At 42.1% G+C, this 15,504-nt stretch overlaps 1 protein-coding gene across 9 annotated transcripts in view; it reads right to left on the bottom strand.

Annotated features, from left to right (window-relative positions):
* rufy3 (RUN and FYVE domain containing 3) overlaps positions 1-15,504 on the bottom strand; it is a 73,193-nt gene that overhangs the window by 22,858 nt on the left and 34,831 nt on the right. For all 9 annotated transcript variants that reach the window (XM_062981209.1, XM_008112165.3, XM_008112163.3 and 6 more), the window contains 2 exons: positions 3,165-3,338; positions 1,777-1,894 (listed from right to left, as the gene is read on the bottom strand). In XM_062981209.1, coding sequence (XP_062837279.1) covers positions 1,777-1,894; positions 3,165-3,338 — 292 coding nt within the window. The remainder of the gene's footprint in view (positions 1-1,776; positions 1,895-3,164; positions 3,339-15,504) is intronic.

Here is a 15,504-nt window from a genome sequence, read left to right on the forward strand (position 1 = left end):
CACTCAACTGCCATTTTGGTCTGATTTACAGATAAGGGGACCCCTATGGTTTCTTACTGTTCAGCTAAGCAACAGCTACGTATTCTTTGCCGTGTCCAGGTACCAGTGTCTGTTTCTAAATACATCAGCTCCAATAAAGTAACTGGGTTTTGTTTTAAGCCAGGGGTGGGACATTTTTGTGCTGGATTTTTTCTGGATTTGAAAAAAAAATCAAATCTGCCCCAAAATAAACTCTAGGGGCTGTGCAGGACATCAGAACTATGTTTGGAGGCCTGTTTGCCCTCCCAGGGCTTACAAAAAAAAATTCCACACTTAGTTAAAAAAATTGTTTGCCCCCAAATGCCTCCTAGAGGAGAAAATACGAGCATGACTTCTGCTCATTTCCTGTTGTTTTTTTAAAAAAGGCCTCCCTTGAAGCCAAAATGGTCCAGGAAGGCCCAATAATATGGCAAAAATACTTCCGTAACTCCAGAGGGCTTTGCAGGCAAGAAATCCGTGGGATTGTTGTTTTTTTTTTGAAGGACTGGCTGGATGGTTGGCAATGCTACCCTCCAATGTCTCCCAATGGGCCAATGCAACCCTCTAGCCTTCCATAGTTGCCCATTTCTAGTTTAAACTCTAGAGTCAGACAGTTTGTGAAACCTATGTAGCTCTCTTGCTGTATGCACCCCAGCATCCTCCAAGTCTTTCTTTAATCCCTTCAGAGACAGAGGTCATTGTACAAGAAATAACAGCTATAACACTATAACAGCTGTAAGAAATAAAACTGTGTCCTATTTTATTCCATTCATAGTATCCGAGTGCTTCCTTTGCTTGAGTTCATCTCTCGCCACTAGCCTCACAAGCACTTTAAATAAACCTAAAATCAAATGTGATGTGACAAGAGTGATGGTCTGACCGCACACTGAAACAACAGTCAGCACTAGATAGCCAAAGAATTAAACACTAATATTGATTTCTTGATGCTTCTCTAAACACATGCATCTGCATTATCCTATTTATTTACATCACTTTTACCCCACCTTTCTCCCCGAGGGGACTCAAAGCGGCTTACAATAAATAGGCAAAAATTCAATGCCTAAAAATAATGTAAAAACAACAATTCATATAAAAATTCATATTCCAGTAGCCTTCACAGTCTTCTCTATAGTTTCCACTTAATATGCTCTCTTCACAGGAAAACATGATCTTCAGCTATTATTTTAGTTATGAAACTGTTTTACTAAAAAATAACCCAAGTTAACTTTAGTTTTCAGTTTGGAGAAACAGGAATGGAGGAGAAAGTTTCTGAAATCTTCCTTCCATCCATGCAAGAAGAGTAGAAGGAAGTGAGAAATGAGTGGGTCCAAGGCTTATTATTATAATTATGTTTATTTATACCCTGCTTTATCTCTCCTGAAGGAGACTCAAAGTGGCTTATTGCAGCTGGTCTTCGTTATAGTCAATTATGATCTAACGTTAACACAACCTGTGTGTCCATGCCCTCCTGCCCTCCTCTTATCACTACAGAGTGAGATAGACACTACCCATCTGCCACATAATACTTCCCATGCTGATTCTACAGAATCCGCAAAAAAACAGAAAAGGATGTCCACACATTGCTTCTGCTTCTCCTACTCATAGAGAAGATGGCAGAAGCATGAAACAGAGCAGGCTGTAGACAGCTAGACAAGTGGATGTTTGCATGCTGGACAGAGCCTCCACTTGACAATTACTACCTTTTGGACAAAACTTGACCAGTATCTTGTTAAAAAAATATGAAAAGATTTCACTTACCTCAGCCCTGGCAGATCTTTAACACTTGCTGTGATTTCTGCAGCTTCAGGGACAAACTTCTCTACTAACTCCAGAGGTCCCCAAAATGACTTGTTTTGGCCCAGAAAAGTCTTCTTGGCTAAAAATAAAAACAGTTCTTCCTCATACTGGAACGTATCATCTGCAAGGTACAGTACAACCCACGTATCCACAAGAGATATGTTTCAAATTACACAATGAATACTTGAAACCATGAATAATAGTGAGCCTGATATTTTGATTATGCCTGGGACAGAAGCATACCACAGAATCATACTGGAGAATTTAGGGAGCCCTATCAACACTTTCAGTGGCTGAAACATATTTTTATGAAGCATGGAGAAGTGAATCTGTGGATACTGAGCCTATGGATAAGGAGGTCCTACTGTATATAGAACAAATAAAACTTTTAATACTATATTTCTAAGCCAGAAGCCTGTTTAACATTTTAAATTTATTTATTGATAAAGATCCACCCACTGCTCTATAAAATAGGAGATGACCAGGAGACATTTCCACTATACCAGCTTCAGTGCAAGCTCTAACTGCTACCAAATCAGCATAATGATGTGTCAGGAATAGCTTCATTCAGGATGTTGTTATCTGGCTTCCTCCCTGATTGGCATGGGGAGAATGTTTGCTCTTTACCTACAACTACCAATGAAACATAATCACTGGACTGTTCTTTACAACCACCCTAAAGCACCACTCAAAACCCCAAGAATATATGTGAGATGCAAGTAAGTGTCTATTAGAAAGATTTAGATGGGCTGCAGAAATCTAAATGCAGAAGACTAAACTTGCTAAGACTGCAAAACAACCTTATTTCAATACATTTTAAGCTACATGGAAATCTATATGGTAGAAAGGCAGGGCACTGACCAGTTAGAGAAAATATATAATTCAGTGGGTTGTTGTAAGTTTTCCAGGCTGTATGTTTAATACATAATTATAATGGCTATATAATTAAGGTTGAGCATCCCTTCTCCGGGATTCTGAAATCCAAAGTACTCCAAAATCATCCACATTCTGGTTGAGATTGTGACGTCTTTGGTTCAATGGATAAAAATTTAATATCATGCACATAATTATTAAAAATACTCAGATCTTATGAATAAGGGATATATGAAACATAGATTAATTTTGTGTTTAGACGTGAATCAATCTGTAAGGTATCTCATTCTGTACGTATGTGTATACAAATACAAATATTCCAAATTCTGGAAAAAATCCAAAATTAAAAGCACTTCTGGTCCCACATATTTCAAATAAGGGATACTCTATGGATAACTGTATGTCAAACAATACAGCACTAGCTACAGTTTACTTCCAATGTAATATTATGGATAAAACTTTCAAGCAACACCCACCTTTTAAGCCATGCTTAAGGCAGTGTTCCATCACTACAAAAAACTGCTGAAGAGGTGCATAGTCAGAGTCTAGTGTTCTCCCAAGATTGAGAGCAGATTCAATCAAGCCCTTTATACTCAGTTTAGCCATATTCATCAGGTTCATGCGCTCATTAGCCATGAGATAGTTGGGATCTGCAACAAAACATAAAAAGTTTGGTAAGAAAAAATGCAGTAATGCAAATACCCTTTCCCCCTTGATTGAAAAAAAAAATTAATGTGGTAACTGCCAAATGTCACTTCTAGTTGTTGAAGACTGAAGACATTATCTACATAAACCAAACCAAGCTTTAGACTTTAAGAAGAAACTATGGTATGATCGCAGCACATCCAAACAGATATAGATTCAGCCATCTAATATTTAAAATAGTGAACAGAGAAGAATTTAGGGAGAACATTTTGGGAACCTTCACATACTGTTTCAATTATCTTGTCTTAGAAATTGAGCAATCTGACAGCTGAAATTTCTATCAATAAAGAAAGAAAAGATGAAGCCGGCTGAAAACCATAAGAAGGTGTTGTTGAGATTAGAGAGGAAAATTAGATGACAGGCATTTTTAGAACAGGGGTGACAAACACCTGTGTTCCTATGGGTCAGATTTCTTCATATAATGTTTTATGGAAGACTATTCTGTCTTACAAACTTACCCACTAACAAGTGGGTGGGTTCCACAATAAAATTGGTGTTATGATTGAGCCTCATGGCTCTGTTACTGACAGACGTGGGCGTAAGACTCCTCGAGAGTCAGATACTCTCGAGGAGCGAGAAAGAAAAAGACTGCGAGACATTTTTGCAGCACCATCGGACGAAGAGTCTTTTGAGGGGTTTACGGAGAGAATGGAGGAGGGGCTGGTTAGCTCGGAGGAGGATGAGATGGATTGGACTCGGGTAAGGGAGGAATTGGGTGGCACTGGTCATGATGGGATAGAAGATGAATGGGGACCTTCAGGATTAGACCCATGGCTTAGCTGGAGGGATGGGACGGGATCCACAGCTGGAGATGCTGTGGGGCGTAGTCAGAGGTGTTCCAGCTCTGATGAGGAAAGTGATGAGGAAACGCCCGGGTTAAGGAGGACAGCTGACAGTGATGAGGATTTGTAACTGGCATAAAATGGGGCTTGGGAGCAATTGCAAATTGCGTTGGGCAAGGTAATCTGGACGAACGCTTGGGATCTGTGTGGGACGCTTTCCTGAAGACTGGTGTGTTTTCCTGTGCTGAGACGTAAGTTGTTTTGGAATTCAGGGTCAGACGGCGGGAGGAATTGTGTGGGCATTTGTTTGTGCAAACCTGTGCTTACTCTTATTAGCTTGACCTTCCGTCGTCTTCTTGACGGACGCCATCTCCTGCTTTGAAAACTCGGACTGAACTGACCACGGCTTGTCTTCCCCCCTTCTTGGACTTGGAATCTACAAACGTCTGCTTCTGGCTTTGATCTACGGAAAGGAACTGGGTCTACTCTACTGCTACAATCCTTGGCTGATCTGTTCGTGTTGGAAATCCTGTCTGCTGTGTGTGTGGGAGCGACGCAAGTTACTCTAAGCACAGTGTTGGCAGCAGAGAGGAATCTGCTGCCAATTAGTTGCATTCTTTTGTATCTTTTGTTCCTCGGCTTTTGTTTTGTTTATCCCCAGGCTGAAGCAAGCAGTTTGTTTTTACCCGGATTAAACTCCGGTTTAATCCGGTTTATCTTTTGAACGTTTTTCCTTGCCCCTTTTTGCTCCTAAAGGCTAATACTGCCTGGCCCTTGTATTTTACGGGCATTTTTGAGTTCTGTAATCCAATAAACTCTGTTATCTTGAACCTTGTGGCGTTCTGTCCTTGACAGATTGCCCAACGCCCATAAAAAGTTTATTGCAGCAATAAACCCGTCAGGAAGACGATGGAGGAGTTAAGGGCCAAATTTGACCAGTTACAAACGGCTTTTACCGTCAGCCAAGCAGCTCATGCTGTGAAAGGACATGTTTTGACTCCTGAACGCTTTGACGGAACCAGGTGCAAGTTGCCAACCTTTTTGGCACAAGTGGAGCTTTATTTTTCCCAGCTCAGTGCTCATGCTTTTCCTACAGACACTAGCAAGGTGGCATTTATTTTGAGTTTGTTGACCGGTCCCGCAGGACAATGGGCCACTAATTTAATTTTGGGAAATGACCCAGTCAAGGACAATTTGAATAATTTCAAACAGTTATTAACTGACACTTTTGGGGATCCTCTCCGCACGGAGAATGCTGGGTGGGCTCTGTATCGGTTGAAACAGGGAAAGGGGACTTTTTTGGATTACTTAAATAAGTTTAACCTGTATCGCCACCAGCTGGATTGGGGGGAAAATGCATTCATGCTTTTATTTACTGCCGGGTTAAGTGATATGCTCCAGGATGAACTAGCACGCTTGGAGCCGGCTGAAAATTGGGACGCCTTAGTAGCTAAGGTGCTGTGTTTAGACGCAAGGTTCGAGGCTCGTAAACACTCGAAAGCAATGTGTGCGCCACCCATGCATATTACCAGGGCACCTGTGGTGATGGGGGAAGAGCCTATGGAGCTTGGGGTCTTTAAAAAGCTGTCTACAGAGGAAAAAAGCCGTAGGAGGCAGCTGGGGTTGTGTTTGTACTGTGGGAATGCGGGGCATTTTGCCAAAAACTGTAATGTGAAACCTTCTCAGCTTTCGGGAAAAGGCCAGCCCTAGTGCGACGTGAGTCCAACGCACTAGGGCTCCTCAAGCAGTCAACTGAGGGGAGGAAGCATGTTTTCGTACCCATTACATTATCTGTTGGGGGAAGGGAACTTGTTTCTACTTTGGCACTGCTGGACTCAGGGGCTACGGTCTCTTATGTAGATATTGAGTTTGCTAAGAAGCATGGCATTCCTAGAGTGCGCAAGGCATGCGACGTGTGGGTGGAAGGAGCAGATGGGAGATTGCTGGAGACTGGGGTGGTTAACCATGAAACCTCAGCAGTAATGTGGGAGGTGCAGGGAGTAACGGGAACGTTTGTGTGGGATATTACGAGCTTGCCTAGATATGATGTGATCCTGGGGATGGATTGGCTAGCTGTAGTAAACCCACAAGTAGATTGGGCGACACGTAAAGTGACCTTAAAGAGGCAGGATTGTTGCACTCTGAATGTTACTCAATCTGATATGGAGGGAGTGCCTGCTGAGTATGGGGAGTTCTCTGATGTATTTTGTAAAAGAGAAGCGGACAAATTGCCACCGCACAGGCCATATGATTGCGCCATCAAGTTAGCAGAAGGTGCGAAATTGCCAGCAGGAAGGCTGTATGCCTTGACTGTACCGGAAAGGCAAGCTTTGAGGGAGTTTCTAGATGAAAATTTAGCCAAGGGGTTTATTTGCCCATCTAGCTCCCCAACTGCGGCACCAGTATTCTTTGTAGCCAAAAAGACTGGGGAGCTTAGGCTGGTCTGCGACTATCGGATCCTAAACAAATACACCATTCGGGATAGGTACCCGCTACCTTTAATCTCGGAACTGTTATCAAGGGTGCAAGGGGCTAAGGTCTTTACCAAGCTTGACCTGCGGGGGGCATATAACTTAATCCGTATACGGGAAGGGGATGAATGGAAGACGGCATTTAACACGTGTTTCGGATGCCACGAGTTCCGAGTCATGCCTTTCGGACTTTGCAACGCTCCTGCGGTCTTCCAGAGGTTCATGAACGATGTGTTCAGGGACCTAATTGACCAATTTTTAGTGATTTATTTGGATGATATCTTGATTTTTTCTAAGGACGAGAAAGAACATCGTCAACATGTCAAGCAGGTTCTGCACCGTCTGCGGGCTAATGGGCTTTTCGCCAAGGCTTCCAAGTGCGTCTTTCATGTGCCTGAAGTGGAGTTCCTAGGTCATGTAGTGTCAGGTAGGGAACTTAAAATGGATCCACATAAGGTCGACGCCGTTAACTCATGGCAGGAGCTAAAGACTAAGAAGGATGTACAAAGGTTCTTAGGTTTCGCTAATTACTACCGGGAGTTTATTCCGAATTTTGCAAAGCTCACGGTACCTTTGACGCAGCTCCTGCGTAAGAAACAGCCATTTGTGTGGGGGCGGGAAGCTCACGATGCGTTTCTACAACTTAAGTCTAGTTTTCAATCGGACAACATACTAACACATCCTGATGTTGACAAACCGTTCGTGGTAGAAGCGGACGCTTCTAGCTACGCGTTGGGGGCTGTATTGTCTCAGAAGGATTCCTCAGGGACCTTGCGTCCCTGTGGATTTTACTCGCGGCAACTAACACCCTTCGAGCAGAACTATACCATATGGGAGAAGGAGTTGTTGGCGATTAAGGTGGCGTTTGAGGTGTGGCGGCACTGGCTTGAAGGGGCACGGCACCAGATCGTGGTCAGATCTGATCACAAGAATTTAGAGCACTTGCAAACAGCAAAGAAGTTAAACCAGCGTCAAATCCGATGGGCTTTGTTTTTCTCCAGGTTTAACTTCAAGGTGCAGTTCGTGGAGGGGAAGGCAAACTTGCGGGCCGATGCTTTATCCCGCAAGCCGGAGTTTAAGACCAATGAGCAGGTAGTATGTCAGACCATCTTGCCTACTGCCTCTCTATGTGTTGTAGATAATGAGCTCGGGTTACATGACCAGATCCTTGAGGCTCAGAGGGATGATGTGTGGACTCAGGAGCAACTGATGCTGCTATCAGCAGGTAACCGTACAATACTGCCGCATCTACAAGATCAAGACGGAGTATTGGTACGCAGGGGGCAGGTCTACGTACCAGTGGGGGCCCTCAGGTTGGAGGTGATTAGAGCCCACCATGACGAACCCATGGCTGGGCACTTTGGCAGGTTCAAGACCGTACAGCTTATCACCAGGAGCTACTGGTGGCCAAAGATGCGGCAAGACATTCTGCGCTTTTGTGACAGCTGCGCTGTTTGCCAGCAGAGTAAGACGCCTGTTGGGCGCCCTAGAGGGTTGTTGTCGTCTCTACCTGTTCCGGAGAGGCCATGGCAAAACATTTCCATGGATTTTATTTCAGATTTGCCTAAGTCTGGGGGTTATACTTGTATTTGGGTGGTGGTGGATTTATTTAGCAAACTGGCTCATTTTATTCCTTGTTCAACCATTCCGGCGGCCCCTACGTTGGCCTTACTATTTACTAAGCACATCTATCGTTTGCACGGAGCACCCGAGGTGATTATTTCAGATAGGGCTCCGCAATTTGTGTCACGCTTTTGGAAACATTTCCATGAGTGCTTAGGGACTAAGTTAAACGTTTTTTCAGCCTTTCATCCGCAGACGGATGGACAGTCGGAACGGGTTAATGGGCTCTTAGAGCAGTATTTGCGTTGTTTTTGTTTAGATCAACCCACGGCTTGGGTGAAGTGGTTACCGGTGGCGGAGTTCGCTTACAATAATGCGGTGCACACGTCTAGTCAGCATACGCCATTTGAGCTAACTTATGGTTTTCACCCACGGGGAGGTGTGGCGCCGTCGACCAATGTGGTCTCTTCGGACCCTGTGTATCGCTCTTCGGAAATGGCTGCATTGCATGATGTTGCCCGTCGCTTACTGTTGGAAGCTAAGGCAACGCAAAAGACTCAAGCTGACCGCCACAGGCAGGCAGGGGAGGAGTTGGAAGAAGGGGATTTGGTGTGGTTATCTTCCAAACATATTAAACAGGCTGGGGGAAAGTTTGCGCCGCGATATTTGGGTCCCTTTCCTATCGTTAAAAAGATTTCTTCCGTTGCGTTTCGTTTGCGTTTACCGTCTAGTTTAAAGGTCCATCCAGTCTTTCATCGTTCGCTGTTGAAACTAGATACCTCTAGTCGTCGTGGTGCTATAGCGGAGGGTATCACTGCCACTTCTCCGCCATCGGGGGAGGAGGCCTTTGTGAGAGGGGATAGTGTTATGATTGAGCCTCATGGCTCTGTTACTGACAGACGTGGGCGTAAGACTCCTCGAGAGTCAGATACTCTCGAGAAGCGAGAAAGAAAAAGACTGCGAGACATTTTTGCAGCACCATCGGACGAAGAGTCTTTTGAGGGGTTTACGGAGAGAATGGAGGAGGGGCTGGTTAGCTCGGAGGAGGAGGAGATGGATTGGACTCGGGTAAGGGAGGAATTGGGTGGCACTGGTCATGATGGGATAGAAGATGAATGGGGACCTTCAGGATTAGACCCATGGCTTAGCTGGAGGGATGGGACGGGATCCACAGCTGGAGATGCTGTGGGGCGTAGTCAGAGGTGTTCCAGCTCTGATGAGGAAAGTGATGAGGAAACGCCCGGGTTAAGGAGGACAGCTGACAGTGATGAGGATTTGTAACTGGCATAAAATGGGGCTTGGGAGCAATTGCAAATTGCGTTGGGCAAGGTAATCTGGACGAACGCTTGGGATCTGTGTGGGACGCTTTCCTGAAGACTGGTGTGTTTTCCTGTGCTGAGACGTAAGTTGTTTTGGAATTCAGGGTCAGACGGCGGGAGGAATTGTGTGGGCATTTGTTTGTGCAAACCTGTGCTTACTCTTATTAGCTTGACCTTCCGTCGTCTTCTTGACGGACGCCATCTCCTGCTTTGAAAACTCGGACTGAACTGACCACGGCTTGTCTTCCCCCCTTCTTGGACTTGGAATCTACAAACGTCTGCTTCTGGCTTTGATCTACGGAAAGGAACTGGGTCTACTCTACTGCTACAATCCTTGGCTGATCTGTTCGTGTTGGAAATCCTGTCTGCTGTGTGTGTGGGAGCGACGCAAGTTACTCTAAGCACAGTGTTGGCAGCAGAGAGGAATCTGCTGCCAATTAGTTGCATTCTTTTGTATCTTTTGTTCCTCGGCTTTTGTTTTGTTTATCCCCAGGCTGAAGCAAGCAGTTTGTTTTTACCCGGATTAAACTCCGGTTTAATCCGGTTTATCTTTTGAACGTTTTTCCTTGCCCCTTTTTGCTCCTAAAGGCTAATACTGCCTGGCCCTTGTATTTTACGGGCATTTTTGAGTTCTGTAATCCAATAAACTCTGTTATCTTGAACCTTGTGGCGTTCTGTCCTTGACAATTGGTGTTGCATAGGAGTAAGCTTTTATTGCTATACAGTAAATTGCAAATGATCTTAAGTTGCTATAGAGATTGTATTTTCATCTTGACTGCTAAAGTGATCCCTCATCTCCACATTTCTCATGTGTTTCTTCTCATCTAATTCCAAGTTACAATTTCTACCTTCCCTCTCACAGGAAGTGTTAAGCTTATTTGAAATGGTCAAAGGCATACTCAGAATGTCAATTTATTTGTTTAAAACACATGCAGGGTAACTGTGTTGACTATGCAGTAAATTCAACAAAATACAAAACCATAAAATACTAACACAACAACAAAAAAAGCACAACATGCATCATGCAAACTTTCAAAGTTCCACAGATTCTGGATCAGGCAAAAATGTTAAAAATCATACAAGAGAAGAAAAGTGATGATGGTCACAGACCTACATTTTGTCTCAAATAATATTTGTGTTATATATCTCATCCTTCAGCGAAAAAGGATCCCAACATAGTTTACTAATTGTTAATGTGATTCTCTTAATTCTGGGTACTGTTCTATCCCTCAAATGAATTGCAGTTGATATGCGGAAAGGGTCTTTACTTGCTCATTTCAATAAAACTAAGTCAAAGCAATGAAATCTGACCCTGCTTCATAACCACTGAATCAATAGCCGTGGTTTTGTTTCTCTTTGCTAAGGGGCTTGAGCTTCCCCAAGAAGTTATCATACATTATGTATCATTGAATGCTCTAAAAACAAAACAAAAAATCCCTAGGTTCTCCACAGCAACTCTACGGTATGATGGGAATGGAAGTCAGCAAATTCAATGGCATTTGGTCATATCTGTAATTTCAAGTAATCGTGGGCCTGGCCAGAAATGCATCCCATATAGAGGCAGGGGTCTTATGCTACTCATCTCCTCTAAAATCTTATCTTGGTTTTGTGTTACATCTGTATAAGCTGTGCACCATCAAGCCAGTGGAGGCACTGAACGTGCCTTAACATTATATACGGGCTTGTACATTTAACCTGGAATTTTGCTGGTGCAATACACAAGCAGCGGTGCCAGAGAAGGCAGAGAAAATTCCTGTTTCTGGACAGCCTACTTCTTCACAGCTGCAGTGCCTAGGGCTCTTTTTCTTCCTGCCACAACTGCCTACACCTGCACAGTTATTCTGTTGTATTGCATTGACAAGATTTCAGCCTCAGGATTAGATTATAAAGAGCTAGAAGAAAAAGATTAAAGTTCTATGAAATGGTTGCATGAAAAATACAAATTTGAACAACACAAGATAAAACACAAGAAGTGAAAAATATACACTAATAAAACCAATTGTCTGGAAAATGCCCCTCAAAACAATCAAACTAGATATGTATCATTCCATGACCATTACTTATCAAAGAATAATGTTCACAGAAACATCCACAGATCAAGCAACTTTGAGTCTCGTTTAAGAGAGGAAAGTAGGATATAAATTTAATAATCCTTGTTCCTACTGATGAGCAATTCAACATTTAAGTCCTATATCTACATTAAGCCACTCTACCCATTCATTTCGTTTCAAAATTAAGACAGTTTATTAAAGTACAATTTGGTTGTCTTTAATTATCAGCACTACTACTATGCCTCTACCCTGCAGTTGTGCAGAACAGAACAATGTAGGACTTATGAATTGTCATTTCATCTCTTTTGAAACTTTACACCTTGACTATTTGAACAGCTCCCATTAAAACTATTTCAAAAAGAAGACAGGAGAGAACTTTTAAGACAAAGAAGAAATTGTATTCGTAGCCAAGTCTTAAGGTCACATACAACTGAGATACCTAACCAAATCTCCTAGCACCAACCTCTTACAATGGCATTTACAAGTACAGAGTGTTGCATTCCCTGCAAGGAATGACACGATGAAGAGACTGCAGTGGAAACAAAAAGAAAAAAACATGGAATAATCTAATGCGCTTGATAGGAAAATGGCTATGGAATTATCTAACACAAATGGAAGATTTTACCTTTTTTGTTGCAAAACATACATAAATGATCCTGGCAATACTACTTAAATCGTATTTAAATTGCAAGATGCCTTTTTTGCATTCTAGCAGATGATATTGGCACTGTCCCCATGAACCAAACCTTTAAGATGTTCCCTTGCAAAGCGAGGCACAGAGAACTGATAGGACAAGATGCCTGACTTAAAAAGTAGTATATTTATGTTGCCATTATTTTTTTAAAAAAAATTCCAATCCAAATCCCTCCCTTTGGACTACAAGGACTGCAATTTAATCAGCACCACAGCTTCCCTAGACAGTATTTCTTGTTAGCAGAATAGCTTCAGAAACTTGGCAAGAGAAAACCACTGAGCTCTCCATAGAAAAGTTATAAAACTTGACTTGCTTGCCAGAATCCTTGACAAAGGATTGAGTCAGTGGGAGCATACAGAACCACTCTGACGGGACCACCACACAGCCTCATCCTATCCACTCTGAAAGGGTATGTAATACCAAAGGAGAAATATACAGTCATGGCCACCCTGGAAGTGAGTTCAAATCCCAATGCAAAAGGACAATGGTCTTCTATTAGTACAGACTTTACAGTCAGAGGACCTCCATGAAAGTGAAAAACCACAAATAAAAATATTGCTTAAAAAAAACCCCTGTGAGAACGCCTCTCTAGAAATCTCTCGGCCTGTTTCAAGGTCTGTCAACATTACTGAAAGAAGCTAAAAATATTGTCAAATTGGAGGACCTAGACATTCCTAGAGAGAACACTTTTAATCAAATTCATGAATTATCAAATCTGCAAAAGTCAAAACTATAAATGAAAATGGATGACTGAACTAGCCAGCAGTCCAAAGAATTAGATGACAATAATTTAAAGATCTTTAGTCATTTTAAAAAGTGCAAATCACATAGTGAGAGCCAGCATGGCGTACTAGTTTGAGTGCTGGTCTAAAACAGAGGGAAAACAGGTTTCAAACCTGTGCTCAACTATGGAAACCCATTGGAAGAACCCAAGCATTCCCACGTTCTCTGCCTCAGAAGAAGGCATAAGCAAACTCCCTCTGGACAAAATCTGCCCAAAAAGCCCCATGATCTTTAGGGTCTTGGTAAGAAATTACTTGAGGTCACGCCACAATAACAACAAATGTACACAGTACTTTCACATTGCCAAAATCTAGCCATATCAAACCAATTTTCTGCCATGCCTATTCCTGTAACAAACCTTAAAACCATTCATTTTCTAGTCATCTTCAAACTAGACTTCAAGTAACTGAAAACATGGTTGCCAGGCTGCTGATTGTGACCAGTTAATTAGAACATATTGCATGTATCTGATGCCAGCCTGACTGGTTGCCCATTTGTTTCCAGATTAATTTGAATGTGCTAATCAGCCTCCCATCACTGTGAGGCCCTCATCCGCTGGTTCGCTTATCCAAACCTTGGGTGAAATGGTCTCTCCAGGAATCTTCTAGGTTCCCTATGGTATGCTTCCCCCAGAAATTACCAGAGAGTAATACTGGAAGACCTATCAAATTCTTTGAAAGGATACTTCTAGGAACTTCTAAGATCTTCAGGATGGCTCAATTGTATGCTGGGACCAGGACAATTTAATAATGGTAACCACAATCCATCTGGGAATGTAATCCCATGGAACCAAGGGTCTCACCTGTAGCTCTATGAACATGGTGGCAGCTTTGTTCCGCTAAGCTCTTGTTTCAAGTTCCCAACGTTTCAGAATATGTCTAATAGGTACCCAATACCACAGAACTGAGGAGGCCTCCCAGGAAATACACTTGCCTTATCAGTGCCTGATTTCAGGAAGGGAAGCAAAACCCATGTTTCTTGTTACTGCAATTTCCTTCTAAGTTTTAGATTTACAGTAGAGTCTCACTTATCCAACACTCCTTTATCCAACGTTCTGGATTATCCAACGCATTTCTGTAGTCAATGTTTTCAATACATTGTGATATTTTGGTACTAAATTCGTAAATACAGTAATTACTACATAGCATTACTGTGTATTGAACTACTTTTTTTGGTCAAATTTGTTGTATTACATGATGTTTTGGTGCTTAATTTGTAAAATCATAAATTAATTTAATGTTTAATAGGCTTTTCCTTAATCTCTCCTTATTATCCAACATATTCGCTTATCCAACGTTCTGCTGGCCCGTTTACGTTGGATAAGTGAGACTCTACTGTATTTAGTTTGTTGCTTTCAAGATTAGAGTGAAAATTGTGGCACCTTCCATATGCTGTTGAACTGCAACCTCCAGCAGCAATAGCCAATACAACAATGATGAGGAAAGCTAGGAGTTACAGTTCGTTTGTTTGAGGTCCCATTTTTCTCTCAGCATGGAACACAAGTTGGTTTTGTAACACCTGTAAAAGTTCTATGTTCTTCCCAATCATCTAATTACACTATGTAACAAAATTTGGGGGGAGGAAATTCTGTTCCTGGTTTGAAAGTGTTATTCCTGTATAATTGTGTGGTACTTACTTTGAAAGTAGCTGTTATAATCCAGAAACGTTTTTGTGGCTGCCACAAATACGTTAAATTGGTTGAGATATTCATTGAAAAACTATAACAAAATGTGATGCAGGATGTTCCACAAAAACAGTTTTTGCAGTTAATAAACTTTTTCATGTTTTTATCATAGAAACAATTGGGAAATGACATTTATCACTCAGGCTCCTTCCACACAGCCAAATAAAATCCCACATTTTCTGCTTTGAACTGGAATATATGGCAGTGTGGACTCAGATAACCCAGTTCAAAGCAGATAGTGGGATTTTTTGCCTTGGCATTCTGGGTTATGTGGCTGTGCAGAAGGGCCCCCAGGAACAAAAATTGTGTTGCATAGTGTTATGTATTTCATTCCTACTGTAAGCAGGCAAAATTATTTTACAGAAAGTCAAGATATAACATTTCCATAATATAATAAGAAAAAACTATAGGATAGACAAAGGCAAGACTTCACTTGTCATTTCTGAACAAGGCCACAAGTATCAGTGGCAAAAAGTATAGCTGAACTAAATTAAAATGTTAAAAAGTGAGTATTCAGTCTGATCAATCCTTATATTCCATTGTTTTAAATAAGTGGTGTTTTTAATGTTTGATATGCTTTTAATGATGCTTTTAATATATATGTTTATTTTATTGATTTTTTTTCCGTATCAGGAGCGACTTGAGAAACTGGTGTGAGAGAATTAGCCATCTGCAAGGACATTGCCCAGGGGACGGCAGGATTTTTTTTTTTGATGTTTCACTATCCTCATGGGAGGCTTCTCTCATGTCCCCGCATGGGGAGC

This window comes from Anolis carolinensis, chromosome 5, assembly GCF_035594765.1.
Source record: "Anolis carolinensis isolate JA03-04 chromosome 5, rAnoCar3.1.pri, whole genome shotgun sequence".
In the NCBI taxonomy this organism is placed as follows: Eukaryota; Metazoa; Chordata; class Lepidosauria; order Squamata; family Dactyloidae; genus Anolis; species Anolis carolinensis.